General features: G+C 38.1%; 1 protein-coding gene across 1 annotated transcript in view; it reads right to left on the bottom strand.

Moving 5' to 3' along the window:
* LOC109004223 (two pore calcium channel protein 1B-like) overlaps nucleotides 1-16,731 on the bottom strand; it is a 61,132-nt gene that overhangs the window by 38,112 nt on the left and 6,289 nt on the right. The window contains exon 5 of the mRNA XM_018982709.2: nucleotides 6,285-6,415. Coding sequence (XP_018838254.2) covers nucleotides 6,285-6,415 — 131 coding nt within the window. The remainder of the gene's footprint in view (nucleotides 1-6,284; nucleotides 6,416-16,731) is intronic.

The raw sequence follows: 16,731 nt of genomic DNA, 5'->3' as shown, positions 1-16,731 counted from the left end.
TACCTAATTGATACTATAATATTTTATTTGTAATATTTTAGGACGCTTTCCTTTATAACTAGCTTGTATATATAGCAGATAATTAGGCTGTAAATACGTTGCAGATACTTACCTTGTATAGCACATAGGCGCTGGAAATATGGCAACATTGATGTAAAATTTATTCTATATAATGAAAGGAAATCCTATGGAAAGGGCATTCAGATCAATTTGACATGGTACCAGAGCCCCTACTCTGATATTCATCTCTGTGGTCTAAATCATTTGTGTGCAACAGGAGGAAATACTATTGTTCGCTTTACTAGAAAGAAATTTCCTACGTGAGAATTTCAGTTTAAGATGTTTTTGAAAGGGAAAGAATTATCAAATCATATTGATAGTTCTACTAAGGTTCCCACTGATGAAAAGGAATTTGCTCAATGGGAGGTCAAGAATGCTAAGGTGATCTCTTGGATGTTGGGGATGATTGATTCTCACCTTGTGACCAATCTTCACTATTTTACTACGGCTCAGGCTATGTGGGATTATCTCCACCGTATTAACCACCAAGATCACAGTGCTCAAAAGTTCCAATTGGAGTTGGAAATTACAGTCAAGGTAATTTATCTATTGAACAATTTTATTATGGTTTTATTAATCTTTGGAGCTAGATATTTGCTTGGGAGATTTATTGCGTGAAGAACAACGATTATCCACTCAGATGGGTATAACTTCTGAGAAGGTATTTTCTGAGGCTGTGAATGTAGCCTATGCAGCATAAGGGAGAGGGAGGAACAAATTGCAATGTTTCAGTTGCAAGGAGTTTGGTCATATTGCTCGCAATTGTCCTAAGAAAGTTCGTAACTACTGTAAGAAAGAGGCCATATCATCAAAGACTGTTGAGTGCGGCCTCAGAATCGCCAATCCCAAGCCTTTCAAGCTGTTGTTTAGTCCTTGTCTTCTTCTGCGCCTCCCACTGTAAGCTCTAATTCATCTGTTCTCACACCAACAATGGTCCAACAGATGATTGTGTCTGCTTTTAAGACCTTAGGCCTGCAAGATACAGGTACTAACTCAACTTCTTGGATTGTTGATTCGAGTGCTTCTAATCATATGACTGGCAATACGACAGGCCTCCATAGTGTTCGTAAGTATAGAGGCACGCAAAATATTCAGATTGCTTATGGCAATACTCTTCCTATTACTGCTATTGGTAATTTGGGTTCTTCATTTCGCGATGTTTTTGTCTCTCATGGCTTGTCTACCAATTTGATTTCTGTTGGACAATTGGTAGATAATAACTGTGATGTTCATTTTTCTCGTGTTGGTTGTCTTATGCAGGATCAGGTGTCGAGGATGGTGATCACGAAAGGGCCTAAAGTGGGACGTTTATTTCCTTTGCAGTTTTCTATTCCTAATATTATTTCTCTTGTTTGTACGGCTACTGCCAATAATAATGAAGTCTGGCATAAGAAATTGGGTCATCCTAATTCTGTTGTCTTAGCTCATCTTATGAAACATGGTTTTTTGGGTAATAAAGATTCTTTTTCTTCTCCTCCTGTATCTTTTGATTGTGCTACTTGTCGTCTTGGTAAAAGTAAAACTTTACATTTTCCTGCGCATGGTAGTCGTGCTTCTAATTGCTTTGAGATTGTGCATACTAATGTTTGGGATGTAAGTCCTGTTATTTCTCATGGTCAGCATCGTTATTTTGTGACGTTTATCAATGATTATAGTCGATTCACTTGGATATATTTTCTCCATTCTAAAGCTGACTTGTTTTCTGTCTTTCAAAAATTTGTTACGTTTGTCAAGACACAGTTCAGTACTTGTATCAAAACTATACGCTCCGACTCAGGGGGGAGTATATGTCTCATTCTTTTCAGACTTTTCTTCAGCAAAAGGGGATCATTTCCCAACGTTCTTGTCCTTATACCCCTCAACAAAATGAAGTCGCTGAGCGTAAAAATCGTCATCTCTTAGATGTCGTTCATACTTTGTTGATTGATTCTTCTGTTCTTTCTAAATTCTGGGTAGAAGTTGTATCTGTTATAGAGATGCTTTCTATATCTAGATAGTATAGCAGATAAATAGATAATGTGTATAGTAAATAGACTCTTCATGTACAATAAATAGACTTAACATGTAAATAGCAGCTAACATGTATAGTAAGACTAGCAGCAATTACGCGCTGGAATCAGTGCTCGGTTGTAACCCTTTTCTATATAAATGAAGGAGAAGAATGGAAAGAGGTATTGAGACCAATATTGACATTACCTACTGTTATCTATTTGATCAATCGTTTGCCTACTGTCACTTTAAATAATGATTCTCTCTATTTTCGATTATTTGGCATATCTCCTGAGTATCAATCCTTTCATACTTTTGGGTGTGTTTGTTTTGTTCATTTGCCACATGTTGAGCGTCACAAGCTTGTTGCCCAGTCTGTTACTTGTGCCTTTATGAGATATAGTCCTACTCAAAAAGGATTTGTTTGTTATAATGCTCATGCAAACAGATTCCGGATCTCCCGGAATGTGATTTTTCTTGGAAAATCAATATTTATTTCAGTCTCAGGTTATTTATGATCCTTCTATTACTCTTCTACCTGCTTTTGATGATGTGTCTTCTTCTATTGAGCGATTTAAACCAAGTGTGGTGTATCATCGACGTCCTCCTTCAATGCCCCTTCCAGACACTGATCCGTCATCTGATTTTGTAGTTCCTATACCTCAGCGCTCCACTAGGGTTACACATCCACCGGATAGGTATGGTTTTTCTCATACCTCGCTTACTGCCACTCTCGACACTGTTTCTATTCCTCACTCTTTTACTCAGGCAGCAACCCAAGCATGTTAGCAGCAGGCCATGCAAAAAGAAATCCAAAACTCTTCAAGACAATCACACTTGGGATCTTGTGACTTGTCTCTCTGGTGTCAAACCTATTGGTTGTAAATGGGTGTACTCAGTCAAGTTTCGGTCTGATGGCTCACTGGACAGATATAAGGCCCGTCTCGTGGCTCTTGGGAACCTACAGGAGTATGGTATTGATTATGAAGAGACATTTGCACCTGTTGCCAAAATGACTATTGTACGGACGATCTTGGCACTTGATGGGTTGCAGGAGTGGTCTCTCCGACAGATGGATGTGAAGAATGCTTTTCTACATTGGGATCTAAAGGAAGAAATCTATATGTATCCACCTCCAGGCATGTTTACTACACCTTCCTCAGAGGTTTGTCAGCTACGCCAATCCTTGTATGGATTGAAATAGGCTCCGCGTGCATGGTTTGATAAATTTCGCTCTATCCTGCTTTTTTTTCATTTTACTCTGAGCCAGTTTGATTCCTCTCTTTTTCTTCGCAAGACTTCTGCAGGAATTGTATTGCTTCTGGTATATGTTGATGACATTGTGCTTACTGACTCTGATACTGAGTTAATTAAGCAATTACAACAGCATCTCAATGCCTCTTTTCACATGAAAGATATTGGTCATCTGCAGTACTTTCTTGGCCTTGAGGTGCAGATTACTCCGACTAGTACGTTGTTACACCAGCACAAATACATGCAGGAAGTGATTGCATTGGCTGGTCTCCAATCGGGTAACTCTATTCTTACTCCCTTGGAGGTCAATCTTAAGCTTTGTCAGGAGGAAGGCAAACTTCTATCAAATCCATCCTTGTATCGGTAGCTCGTTGGGAGTTTGAACTACTTGATGATCACTCGTCCTGACATTTCTTTTGTTGTGCAGCAGGTCAGTCAATTTATGCAGGCCCCCCGACATCTTCACTTAGCCGCTGTCCGCCACATTATCTGATATCTGAAGGGCACCTCTACACGCGGGTTGTTCTTTCTTAAGGAATCTTCCTTACAGTTTGTGGGGTATAGTGATGTTGATTAGGCCGAATGTGCAGATACTCGTCGCTCTGTTACTGGCTCGTGCATGTTCTTAGGCAATGCACTCATTTCTTGGAAGAGTAAGAAGCAAGACAGAGTTTCTAAGTCCTCCACTGAGTCTAAGTATCATGCTATGTCTTCTGCATGCTCTGAGATCAATGGTTTCATGGGTTATTGGGTGAAATTGGTTTTCCTCAGCTTCATTCCACTCCTCTTAGTGCTGATAATACAAGTGCTATTCAGATTACTGCTAATCCTGTTTTCCATGAGCGTACGAAACATATCGAAGTCGATTGTCATTCCATATTTGACAATGTATACTCCATGTCTACCTCAATAATGCCTTTAGTTCTTTTGCATGTGTCAACATTAATGACTGAAGAAACAAGAGGTTCCTTTGGACAAAATATAACTGATCCATTTACCTAGGATTCACTTTAAAGCACCATAAGCAGCAAATCCTTTGAATACTTTATGTCAACACCCAAACTTTGGGCGACAGTGAAGGGAAATCCTATAACTAAATTGCATGCACCTATAATTCTTAATGAAGTGATTCAATTTCTGTGACAGTGCTACTAGTTTAAGGGATTACTGGCAGAACGAAGTAGAATTCAGTAAGAACATGGAAGGCTGCTTCACAGTACTTAAGTATAATTTTTTTTTATAAGTACAGTACTTAAGTATGGTACTAAAGATTGCTATATTTTTTTATGAAGTTATTCCCGCTTAAGTAAATTTAAGTACTAGCTAGGATATATATATTTATATATATTGGCTAGGAAAAGTTGTAGATGTTTCCCACTTTTTCCAAGAAATGAGTGCATTGCATGTTCTTAGGCAATGCACTCATTTCTTGGAAGAGTAAGAAGCAAGACAGAGTTTCTAAGTCCTCCACTGAGTCTAAGTATCATGCTATGTCTTCTGCATGCTCTGAGATCAATGGTTTCATGGGTTATTGGGTGAAATTGGTTTTCCTCAGCTTCATTCCACTCCTCTTAGTGCTGATAATACAAGTGCTATTCAGATTACTGCTAATCCTGTTTTCCATGAGCGTACGAAACATATCGAAGTCGATTGTCATTCCATATTTGACAATGTATACTCCATGTCTACCTCAATAATGCCTTTAGTTCTTTTGCATGTGTCAACATTAATGACTGAAGAAACAAGAGGTTCCTTTGGACAAAATATAACTGATCCATTTACCTAGGATTCACTTTAAAGCACCATAAGCAGCAAATCCTTTGAATACTTTATGTCAACACCCAAACTTTGGGCGACAGTGAAGGGAAATCCTATAACTAAATTGCATGCACCTATAATTCTTAATGAAGTGATTCAATTTCTGTGACAGTGCTACTAGTTTAAGGGATTACTGGCAGAACGAAGTAGAATTCAGTAAGAACATGGAAGGCTGCTTCACAGTACTTAAGTATAATTTTTTTTTATAAGTACAGTACTTAAGTATGGTACTAAAGATTGCTATATTTTTTTATGAAGTTATTCCCGCTTAAGTAAATTTAAGTACTAGCTAGGATATATATATTTATATATATTGGCTAGGAAAAGTTGTAGATGTTTCCCACTTTTTCTAAGATCTTATATAGACGATTAATGGTCAGGTGTAATACACAAACAGGCTTAGTTATAAATAAAAGCTGAAGAATATTGAAAAAGCTTTTTTTTTTCTTCTCTCGTTTCTCTCCCTCCTCTTCCCTCTCTTCATGTGACCAGCATAGAATAGAAACCGAAGTTGAATTGTGCCATCCTCTCATCTTCATAGTATTATCTCTTTCTTATTCTCTCATTCTCTTTCTGTAATGCCCCAAGGGAAAGCCCAAGCCATATCTAAGCCATACTCCAAAAGGACTAGTTAATATTACAATTGGAGTCTCTTAGAATCATTATAAAGAGCATGAACATTCCCCCCAAGCAATGTGGGGATCCCATTCACAACCTATACTCACTCAATATGGGGGTATCATAATCTCCACGGCCCCTTAAGACTCCCAACATCCTCGTTGGACCATTCCAATTTCCATCATAGGTGGCACAGCTCAAATCCCACATTTCTAGTTGGGATAGGCTCTGATACCTTTTATAACGCCCCAAAGGAAGGTCCAAATCATATTTGAGCCATAATCCAAAAGAACTAGTCCATGGTACAATTGGAGTCCCTTGCAATCATCATAAAGAGAATGAACTTCTCCCTCTCAAGTAATACAGGATTCCATTTACCATCTATGCGATATCATATATCAAAGCATAATTTTTTCAAAGCCCAAGTTCATAAGACAAACATCTTCAAAATCAGTGTGCAAGCCTATATTTCCTGAATTTAAGCATGCAAGTGGATAGTTCACATGAAAAAGAAAAAAAAAAACTACCCATTTATCACATATTACCTAAAGTTAAGCATGAAAAAGACGATCCTGATATACGGTGCGATTCTGAAAGGAAGATAGTCAAAGGCCACTGGAGACAAATAGATGGCATAAACCAATATGTCAGCAACCAAAATTAACAAGCAAGCCACCTGAAAAACCATAAAAGGGAACTGTTCAAATCAGACTCAAGGAAGACATCATAACATTATACTTTCAGAGGATAAATCAGATATGTCGGCTTGCCTTTACCTCTGATTAGTATAACAGACAATTTTTTCTACGGATTTCATACAAAGACGGAACTTATGAATTGAACCAAAAAGTGGAAGATCAAATGATTTGTAAGATGCAGAAATACTTATTCTTCATGATGCTACAGCTGCCAATGCTCTAAATGATTCCAAACATCAGTTGCAACACACTTTAGGAAGGTCCATTTTTTATCCTATAAAGGATGTTTTGTTACTTGGACTTCATGAGACATTGTTTTCATCAAGATTATTAATTTATATCTGTACAGTTTAGAATCCTAGACCATTTCTGTAGGCCTTCTAAATCATAGAAAATTCAACAGCATAAGAATTTCCAATTTATTGTTTCTTAGTTTACACTTTATTATTGATGAAATAAGCTGCTGCTCACGGTAAAAACAAAATGTGTTGCCTGAGTATGCAGTGCATAAACGAGTAAAACCAATCAAGAAAATGAAAGAAGTGTAAACAAGCCCATAAAAGAACAGAAAAAACAAAATGAGTACGCATCCAAGCCTTTAAACAGTCATGCCTAGGTGTGGCTCTTGTATATGTCCCATGTAATTGGCTTCGCCTATTATCAATAAAATCCTTATTTAGTGATAAAAAAAAAATTATCTCCTATGGAACTATCTTTAGCATATTCACTAGAACGTTTGCAAGAATTTTGTATACACCACTCACAAAGCTGATTGGTCGTAGGTCCATAATAGAAATTGCCTTTTGCTTCATTAGGATAGGTACAATTAAATGTTTCATTAAAGCTTCTGACAAACTTGCACTTTGCATGAAAGTCCTGAAACACTTCCATAATATACTACTTCAACACATCCCAACAAACTTGGAAAAATACCAAAGAAAGCCCCATTATTCAAAGCTCTCATTACCTCAAAGACCTCGCTTCCCTCGAATTCTCTCTCCAGCCACGTTACATCATCCTCATCAAGGGACTAAAAAGAAAGGTTTTCCAATTTGGGCTTCTGGTTAAACTACTTGGTATACATATTTGTATAAAATTGCACAATATAGTCACCAATCTCAGCTTGAGTGGAATAAACAACACCATTAACAAACAAGGATTCAATAGAATTATTTATACCGTTAGATGGCTACACAGTTAAAGAACTTTGTACATCTGTCATCCTCTCTCAACCAAAATGCCCTAGACTTCTTCCAACATACCTCCACCATGAGTGCGACCCTTTCCAATTGGCTGATAACATTATTCTTTGTTATCTTTTCCTCCTCACATAATATTCTCACTTATTCTAAGGCATCCAAGCCTTTAACCTAATTTAGGAGAAGCTTTTTTCTGATTATCTTCATTGCCAAACATCTCTCACTCCACAATCTTAAATCAACCATTAGCACTTTGAGTTTGCTCTCCAAAATAAAGCTTGGAGAACCAAAGAAACAATAAGAAGCCCGCCACTACTTTACTCGTTCTACACATCTGTCAAACTTCAACCACATAATTTCGATCTCCTTTTACCACCAGAAAAAAATCCCACAATCAAGAAGAATAGGGAAATGATTCAAGTAAAGCCATGGTAGCCTTCTTTGTGAAGCTCTAGAAGCTGCGCTTTCCCAATCTAAGGAAATGAGAAAACTATCATTTTAATACCATGAGGGTGAAACTTGATTATTGGCTCAAGCGAAACTTCCAGCAACTAAACAAAGATCAATGAGATTTCATTTAATAATAAAATTCAAGAATTTAAACATAGCTTGACAGAAATGTGCTTCACATGATCTCCTTCTAGGGAAGAATAACATTAAGTCCCAGCTAATACACCATTGTAGGTTCCACCAACACTGCCAATTCATCCATAAAAACTCCAAATGAAAGAACATTCAGGTTGTCTTACATGACAGATATTTAAGCCCCCATCAAATGAAGAAAGACTTTTTTTTTACAAGTGATGATTTTCTTAAAGTAGGTGTACCCTAATATATGGGAATTCTACAAGAGAAGTGCTAAAGTCATGACAACTAGGGCTGCAAACGGGCCGGTCCGGTCCGGTCCGGCGATGGACCGAAAATTTTCGGTCCATTATTTTTCCGGACCGGACCGGACCGATAGCTATCGGTCCGGTCCAGTCGGTCCCCCTCTTCTTTTTTTTTTTTAATAATTAATAAAAAAATTTATTTAAAATACTAAATTAAATTAAGTGACTTATTAATGTGGATTATGTAACAAACTCAATAAAAAAATATTTTATATGGTCAATGATAATAAATTAGATGAAAATTATATTATTAATTTATATAATTACTATATAATTAACTAATTGATATTATATATTTATTAATTCATAGAATATTAACAAGTGTTAATAGTATATTTAAAATTTTATATTGTTAATAGTGATAGGTTAAATGAAGATATATATAAAATATTGTTAATTTATAGAATATTAACAAGTATTAATAATATATTTAAAAATTTATATTGTTAATTGTACAATTATTATATATAAAATATATAAAAAAAATATTTTTTTTTTTAATTTTTCATTCGGTCCGGTCCGGTCCGAAAAAACTGTGGACTGTGGACCGGACCGAATGATTTCGGTCCTCTAAAATATGGACTGGACTGGACCGGACCGGTCTAAGTCTCGGTCTGGTCCAGTCCGGACCGAAACAGTCGGTCCGTTCGGTCCGACCGGACCGTTAATCACCCCTAATGACAACAGTTTATTAAGGTGCAAAATAGCCAGTCAAAAAACAATACGTAGATCTAAAAAATACAATCAACGTAAAAATATGAAGATGTTCCTAGTTGCCATTACTAGTTGTAATAGATTAAATATAGAGGAAGAACCTTTTTTTTTTTCTCTCCGTACACTTCAACCCGTTTCGTAAACTCACATCACCAATGGTGGTTGTGGGCACTTGACGGTGGGTTTTCTGGATTATCTCTGGAAGGAAAATGCCTCCCGCGAGATGTCTAGCTATTGAATCAAAGGTGTTTGAGATGAGAAGAGATGGGCATGATGTGCTTATTACTGAAAAAGGTTGGAAAGTTGTGAAAAAATTGAGGTTGGGGTTAGACACTACCCGATGGGTTTCAAGAGCGCTGGAGGAATGTCTGAAGATTGGGAGCAAGGGGTATTACACTGCCCATCGGGAAGGGGATGAGGGTACTAGGTTGTTGAAGCATTTTTTGAATTTTGAGGGAAGTAGACAGTGGGAGGTGGATGCAGATCTTCATGTAGAATCTGAGAATGAGTTGTTTGACATGGAAGAGAAAGAGAGGGTAGACTCTGACCTGCAGATGGATGTAGTTTCTGTAGATAGTGATGAGGAGAAGATGGATAGTCTGTCACCTTTACAGATGCTTTCCCTTCAAATTGCATCTAAAGAAATTTCAGACTAGGTGTTAAAAAAAGTGGAGGAGATTCAAGATTGGGTGGGACCATCTTGTGATGGTTATGAAGAACAATTCATGGCTCTCCTAGTAGCCATTGAAGCCAGTCGTTCCACGGCCATTAAGTCAGCTGTTAGAAAGGAGAAAGAGTTGAAACGATTGCAATGCTCTATCAATTATGACAATAAGGAGGGAACTTTGGGGATGGACATTAAAAGGGAGGGATTTTACTTCTGTTGATAAAGCCTAAAATACTGTCTTGGAATGTAAGGGGGATCAATGACGTCAATAAAAGTCTTCGCATTAGATCTCTCATTCATAGTTGGAAGATTGATGTCGTTTGCCTCCAAGAAACCAAACTAAATTTTGTTGACAAGAGTATAATTTGTAGTTTGTGGAGAGTTTCATTTGTAGGTTGGACATATTTAGCTTCTTCAGGTGCTTCTGGTGGAGTTTTAGTAATGTGGGATAGTAGAGTTGTCGAGATGGTAGAAGATTGTATTGGTGTTTTCTCGATGGCCTGTGTTTTAAGAAATTTGGAAGATGGGTGGACATGGGCATTGGCAAGTGTATATGGACCCAATAGGGATCAGGATAGATACTTGCTATTGGATGAAGTGTCAGGATTTTATTGTGTGGGATCTCCCTTGGTGTATTTATGGAGATTTTAATATAATTCATTTTCCAAGTGAAAGAGAGGGTTTATCTTCTATGACTACAGCTATGGAGGATTTTTCTCAGCTTATTTTTGACTTGGAACTGTTGGATTTGCCACTGATTGGTGGTGAATATACGTGGTCTAATTCTAGAGGTAGTTCAAGACTGGGCAGATTCTTAGTCTCCTCTTCATGGGAGGCTCACTATCCGATGTTATGCCAAAAAAGATTGTCAAGGGTATGTTCTGACCACTTTCCCATTGTACTTTTTTTTTTTTTAATAACCGTGGGTGTCCGGGCCAGCTTGAGCATACCTCAACTAATCCCATGGGGCCCTGAAGTTAACGACCAGGTAAAACCTCCAGTGGCCCTAAGGGGATAAGGAAGCATGCTAACCGTTGGACCAAGTCCAACCTATGTCTTTCCCATTGTACTTGATTGTGGGGGTATTCATGAAGGTAAACAGTATTTTAAGTTCGAGAATATGTGGCTTGAAGTGGAGGGTTGCATTGATAAGGTAAGAAGCTGGTGGCTTTCTTATGATTTTGAGGGGACCCCTAGTTTTGTTTTGGCAAGTAAACTTAAAACTTTGAAAGCTGATTTGAAGAAATGGAATAAGGAAGTTTTTGGGAATGTAGAGCAGCAGAAAAAATCCTTTTGGGATGAGCTTCAATCCTTGGAGGCTGAAGGGGAAAGTGAGGTGACTTCGTCTAGGAAAAAGGAAGTGATGGCAGAAATCGAGAGGGTTCTTTTGAGGGAAGAAATATCATGGAGGCAAAAATCAAGAGTTCTGTGGCTTAAAGAGGGGGATAAGTGTACTAGCTTTTTCCATAAAATGGCTAATTCTCACAGGTGTAACAATATCATTGAATTGTTAAGAACTGAGAACGACTTGCTATTCACACCTGATGAGATTCAAGAGCATGTTTTGCAGTTTTATAGTTCTCTCCTAAGTGAGACGGAAGCTTGGAGACCTAAAATTGATGGCTTGAACTTCGAAGTTGTGGATGCTTTTTCAGCAAACTGGCTAGAGAGGCCTTTTGAAGAGCTTTAGGTGTATGGGGTGGTTAGTGGGATGAGGAGAGACAAAGCTCCTAGTCCGGATGGGTTTTCTATGGCATTTTTCCAAGATTGTCGAAAGATTGTGCAGGAGGAGGTGATGAAGGTACTTCATGAATTTTATGAGTTTCAAAAGTTTGAGAAGTCGTTGAATGCCACTTTTTTACCTTAATCCCAAAGAGAGTGGGTGCTTCGGAGTTGAAGGATTTCCATCCTATTAGTTTGGTGAGTGGTGTTTATAAGATTATTTTGAAGGTGTTGGCAAATCGAATGAACAAAGTGATGGAAAAGATTATTTCTAAATCTCAAAATACTTTTGTTAGAGGTCAACAAATTTTAGATCCTGTGCTGATTGCAAATGAGTGTTTAGATAGTCGTATGCAAGAAGGTGTTCCGGGGTTTCTTTGTGAGCTGGACATGGAAAAGGCGTAAAATCATGTAAACTGGAATTTTCTTTTATACATGCTTAGAAGATGCGGTTTTGGTGATAAGTGGTGTGGCTGGATAAGACATTGTATCTCAAATGTTCGGTTTTCTGTTTTAGTTAATGGGCAGCGTTGTGGTTATTTTCAGAGTTCAAGAGGCTTGAGGCAGGGGGATCCATTATCTCCTTTTTTACTTGTTCTTATTATGGAGGCTTTGAGCTGTATGGTGGAAGCAGTGGTAGGAGGAGGTTTTATTTCAGGTTTTTCGATGGGATCTAATTCTAATGCTTCATTTCCATATCACACTTGCTTTTCGCTAATGATACTCTTATTTTTTGTGATGCTGTTGGGGAACAGATTCAAGCGTTGAGGGCTGTCCTGTTATGTTTTCAAGCCATCTCCAGACTAAAAGTGAACTTAAGTAAATCGGAGCTAGTCTCGGTGGGAATTGTGCATAATATTCATAACTTGGCAGAATTAGTGGGGTGTAAAGTTGCTAATCTGCCCATGAAATATTTGGGACTACCATTGGGGGCGTCATTCAAGGCTAAGCATATTTGGGATGGGGTGGTTGAGAAGATAGAGAAGAGGTTGGCGGCATGGAAAAGAGTTTATTTATCTAAAGGGCGTAGAATCCCCCTGATAAAGAGTACCCTTTCTAATATCCCAACTTATTTCCTTTCTCTATTCCCTTTACCAGTGGGAGTGGTTGACCATATTGAAAAGTTGTATAGAACTTTTTTGTGGGGTGGTTTGGGAGAGGAGTCTAAGACTCCCTTAGTGAGCTGGAAAAAAGTTTGTTGCCCAATTGTTGATGGAGGATTGGGGGTTCAGAGCTTTTGTAGTTTTAATAAGGCATTGTTGGGGAAGTGATTATGAAGATATCACAGGGAAGAGGAAGCATTGTGGAGGGGGGTGATCGCTCAAAAATATGGAAGTGATTGGGGGGATTGGTCCACCAAGGAGTGTAGGGGTCCTTATGAAGTGATTTTATGGAAGTTTATTAGGAAAGGATGGGATTATTTCTTGAAACAAGTCAACTTTGTGGTTGGTGATGATTCAAAAGTTAGATTCTGCTTTGATGTTTGGTGCAGAGAAATTGAATTGTTTAGAGCCTACCCGGTTGTTTTCAGATTGGCTGTTAATCAGCAGGCTTCAATTTCAGAGATGATGAGCTATTCTAATGGAGAGGTGCTTTGGGATGTTAGTTTTTCCAGACCCGTTCAGAATTGGGAAATTGAGGAGGTTACTGGTTTTTTCAGATTGTTGTACACAGTGGATACTAGAAGACATGGCAAGGATCAATTGTGTTGGAGACATACAGCTTCTAACAAGTTTACAGTTAGATCATTTTATAAGTTGTTGATCAATCAGCAACACATTTGTTTTCCTTGGAAGAGTATATGGAAGGCTCATGTTCCATCAAAGGTGGCTTTCTTTATATGGACAGCTGCAATAGGGAATATTCAAACAATAGATAACTCGAGAAAGCATGGAATGATTGTTTTGGATTGGTGCTTTATGTGTAGAAAAGACACGGAATCAGTGAATCATTTATTTATACACTGTGATGTGGCTAAAGTGTGGTGGGATGGCGTGTTTAGAAGAGCTGGACCGATCTGGGTTATGCCAAAAGCAGTGGTCTATTTACTAGCAAGTTGGACCAGTCTTCATACTTGCTCCCAAGTGGCAGCTGCATGGAAGATGATTCCTTTGTGTATTATGCAGTGCATTTGGTTGGAAAGAAATGAGAGGTGTTTTAATAATAGGAAACGCAATGTAGATGAACTCTGGAAATTTTTTATAAGTTCTTTACTTAGTTGGTTTTCTGCTATTGTACTCAATGGAGGGGCTGTCAATGAGTTTTTGTCATTGCTTTTTTAGTTTTAGAATGTAACTAGGTGTTTCTTTTGTATACTTCCTGTGTACATAGGCTTCACCTATTACTATTTTGATGAATAAAATTTTTACTTATAAAAAAAAAAATATATACATATATATATATATATGAAGATGGACAAATGACAATGCAAGTATGGATGAGGTTAGTTTATTCAAGATAATACTAATATGTTTAATTAGCCAAAAAATGCACCAAAAGCTCAGACTATTTTGATTCTCTTGTTTGTGGAAGGAAAGAGTAAGATTCCATTATTCCAAAAATAAGGTTACAGGCCCCTCTTTATATAGATGATAATGCTCATCTATTTTAGGGATATTTACAGCTAATCTAGAAAGGAAATCAGAACTACCTAAAACTGAAAGCTATAAAACAGGAAACTTATATCTACAGATTTGGTAACAGACTACCAAATCTCCTAAAATCATGGGATAAGAAAAACTGATCTGTTAGCTGTAGATCTCCTAGATATTAGCCCCTAATATTGCTAACAGATCCTTAAACATAAATCTCTCTATAATTCTACACTCCCCCTCAAGCTGGGCGGTAAATATTAATTAACCCCAGCTTGGAACTCAGATCATCAAACACCTTTCTCGATAGAGCCTTGGTAAGAATGTCTGCTGTCTGAAGACATGTAGGCACGTACAACATCTTGATTATTCCTTCCTCTATCTTCTCCTTTATAAAATGTCGATCAATTTCCACATGTTTTGTTCTATCATGATGAACTGGATTTTTGGCAATGCTGATTGCTGATTGATTATCACAGAACATTTTCATAGGTTCTTCATCTGAAATTTTTAATTCCTTTAGCACCCTTTTTAACCAAATTCCCTCACAAATACCGTGTGCCATTGCCCGGAATTCAGCTTCTGCACTGCTTCTTGACACCACTGACTGCTTCTTACTTCTCCAAGTGACCAAATTTCCCCACACAAAGGTGCAATATCCTGAAGTTGATCTTCGGTCTTGTACTGATCCTGCCCAATCTGCATCGCTGAACACTTCAATATCTCTTCTTTGGTTCTTCTCAAAAAATAATCCTCTACCTGGTGTTAGTTTCAGGTATCTCAGGATTCTATACACAGCTTCCATGTGTTCTTCATTTGGATTGTTCATGAACTGACTTACCATGCTAACAGCAAATCCAATGTCTGGTCGTGTGTGAGATAGGTATATTAGTTTACCTACTAATCTTTGGTATCTTCCTTTGTCCACGGGTGCACAATTTTCCTTAGCTCCTAGTTTGATAGTTGGATCCATAGGAGTATCTACCGGCTTACACCCGAGCATTCCAGTCTCTTTTAAGAGATCTAGGACATATTTTCTCTGTGAGACAGAGATTCCCTTTCTTGACCTTGCAATCTCCATACCTAGGAAATATTTAAGATTCCCAAGGTCCTTGATTTCAAATTCTGCAGCTAGTAAACTTTTGATGGTGCAGATTTCCTCTTCATAGTCTCCTGTTAGGATTATGTCATCCACATACACTATGAGGACAGCAAGTTTTCCTGCAGAAGAGTGTTTAACAAATAGTGTATGGTCCATCTGACATTGAGAGTAGCCATGCTTCTTCACTACCTTTGTGAATCTTTCAAACCAAGCTCTTGGAGATTGCTTGAGCCCATATAGAGATCTCCTAAGTTTACAAACCTTGTTGCATGTAGTTTGTGTCTCAAATCCGGGGGGAATTTCCATGTACACTTCTTCAGTTAGGTCCCCATTTAGAAAGGCATTCTTGACATCTAGTTGGTGGAGAGGCCAGTCAAGGTTTGCAGCCAAAGATAATAAAACCCGAACTGTGTTTAACTTGGCTACAGGAGCAAATGTCTCCTCATAATCGATTCCATATGATTGGGTGAATCCCTTTGCAACCAGCCGTGCCTTGAACCGATTAACACTCCCATCTTCATTATATTTTACTGTGAAGATCCATTTGCAGCCTACTGGGCGTTTCCCGGTTGGTAAGTCAGAGATTTCCCAAGTTCCATTTTTCTCTAGTGCATGAATTTCTTCATACACTGCTGATTTCCATTCTGGTGAGCCGAGAGCTTCTTGTATATTATTAGGAACTTGGATGTTGTCGAGGTTGGCAACAAAAGCTTTGAACTTCGGTGACAATCCTTCATATGACACAAATGTGTATATCGGATGTTTTGTGCATGATCTTACCCCTTTTCTCACAGCAATAGGAAGGCCACTGTCATCATTAGTTTCAGGATTAGTGTTACCTGGTGGATCTTCACTTGGTCTAGGACTTGAGTCAGACTCTTGGGTTTGCTCAAGAGATGCTTGTTGTTCCATCTCCTTTTGGTTCTTTCTCCTCCTTGAGTAGGTAATCAATTCATCACTCTTTGTTGATTGAATAGTGTCCAGATTTTGAGGTGTGTCCAGATTTTGAGGTGGATTGTTGGCTTGATCTTGAGTAGGAGGTTCTAGGAAGTAAGAAGACTCAAGGGAGAGATTTTGAGGAGGAAGTGATTCATGATTTAGTGATGGGCAAGTTTGGTCAGAATTATGAGAGACATGAGGTGATTCTTCAATATCCCAAAGCTGATATTCTAGGGTAAATTAGTCTCCCCCTGAATATCAGATTTGGGGAAATAAGGTTGTTGCTCAAAGAATGTGACATCCATGGAGTGATAGAATTGTTTAGTGACCGGTGAGTAGCATTTATATCCTTTTTGAGTTGGAGAGTACCCAAGGAAAATACATTTATGAGCTCTAGGATCAAGTTTGTCCCGGTGTTGTTGATGGACATGAACAAAAGCTGAACACCCGAAAACTTTGAATGGGATGGT

Source organism: Juglans regia, chromosome 10 (genome assembly GCF_001411555.2).
Source record: "Juglans regia cultivar Chandler chromosome 10, Walnut 2.0, whole genome shotgun sequence".
Classification (NCBI taxonomy): domain Eukaryota; kingdom Viridiplantae; phylum Streptophyta; class Magnoliopsida; order Fagales; family Juglandaceae; genus Juglans; species Juglans regia.
Note: the sequence above shows the minus strand (reverse complement) of the source record. Positions and strands in the feature narration are given on the sequence as shown.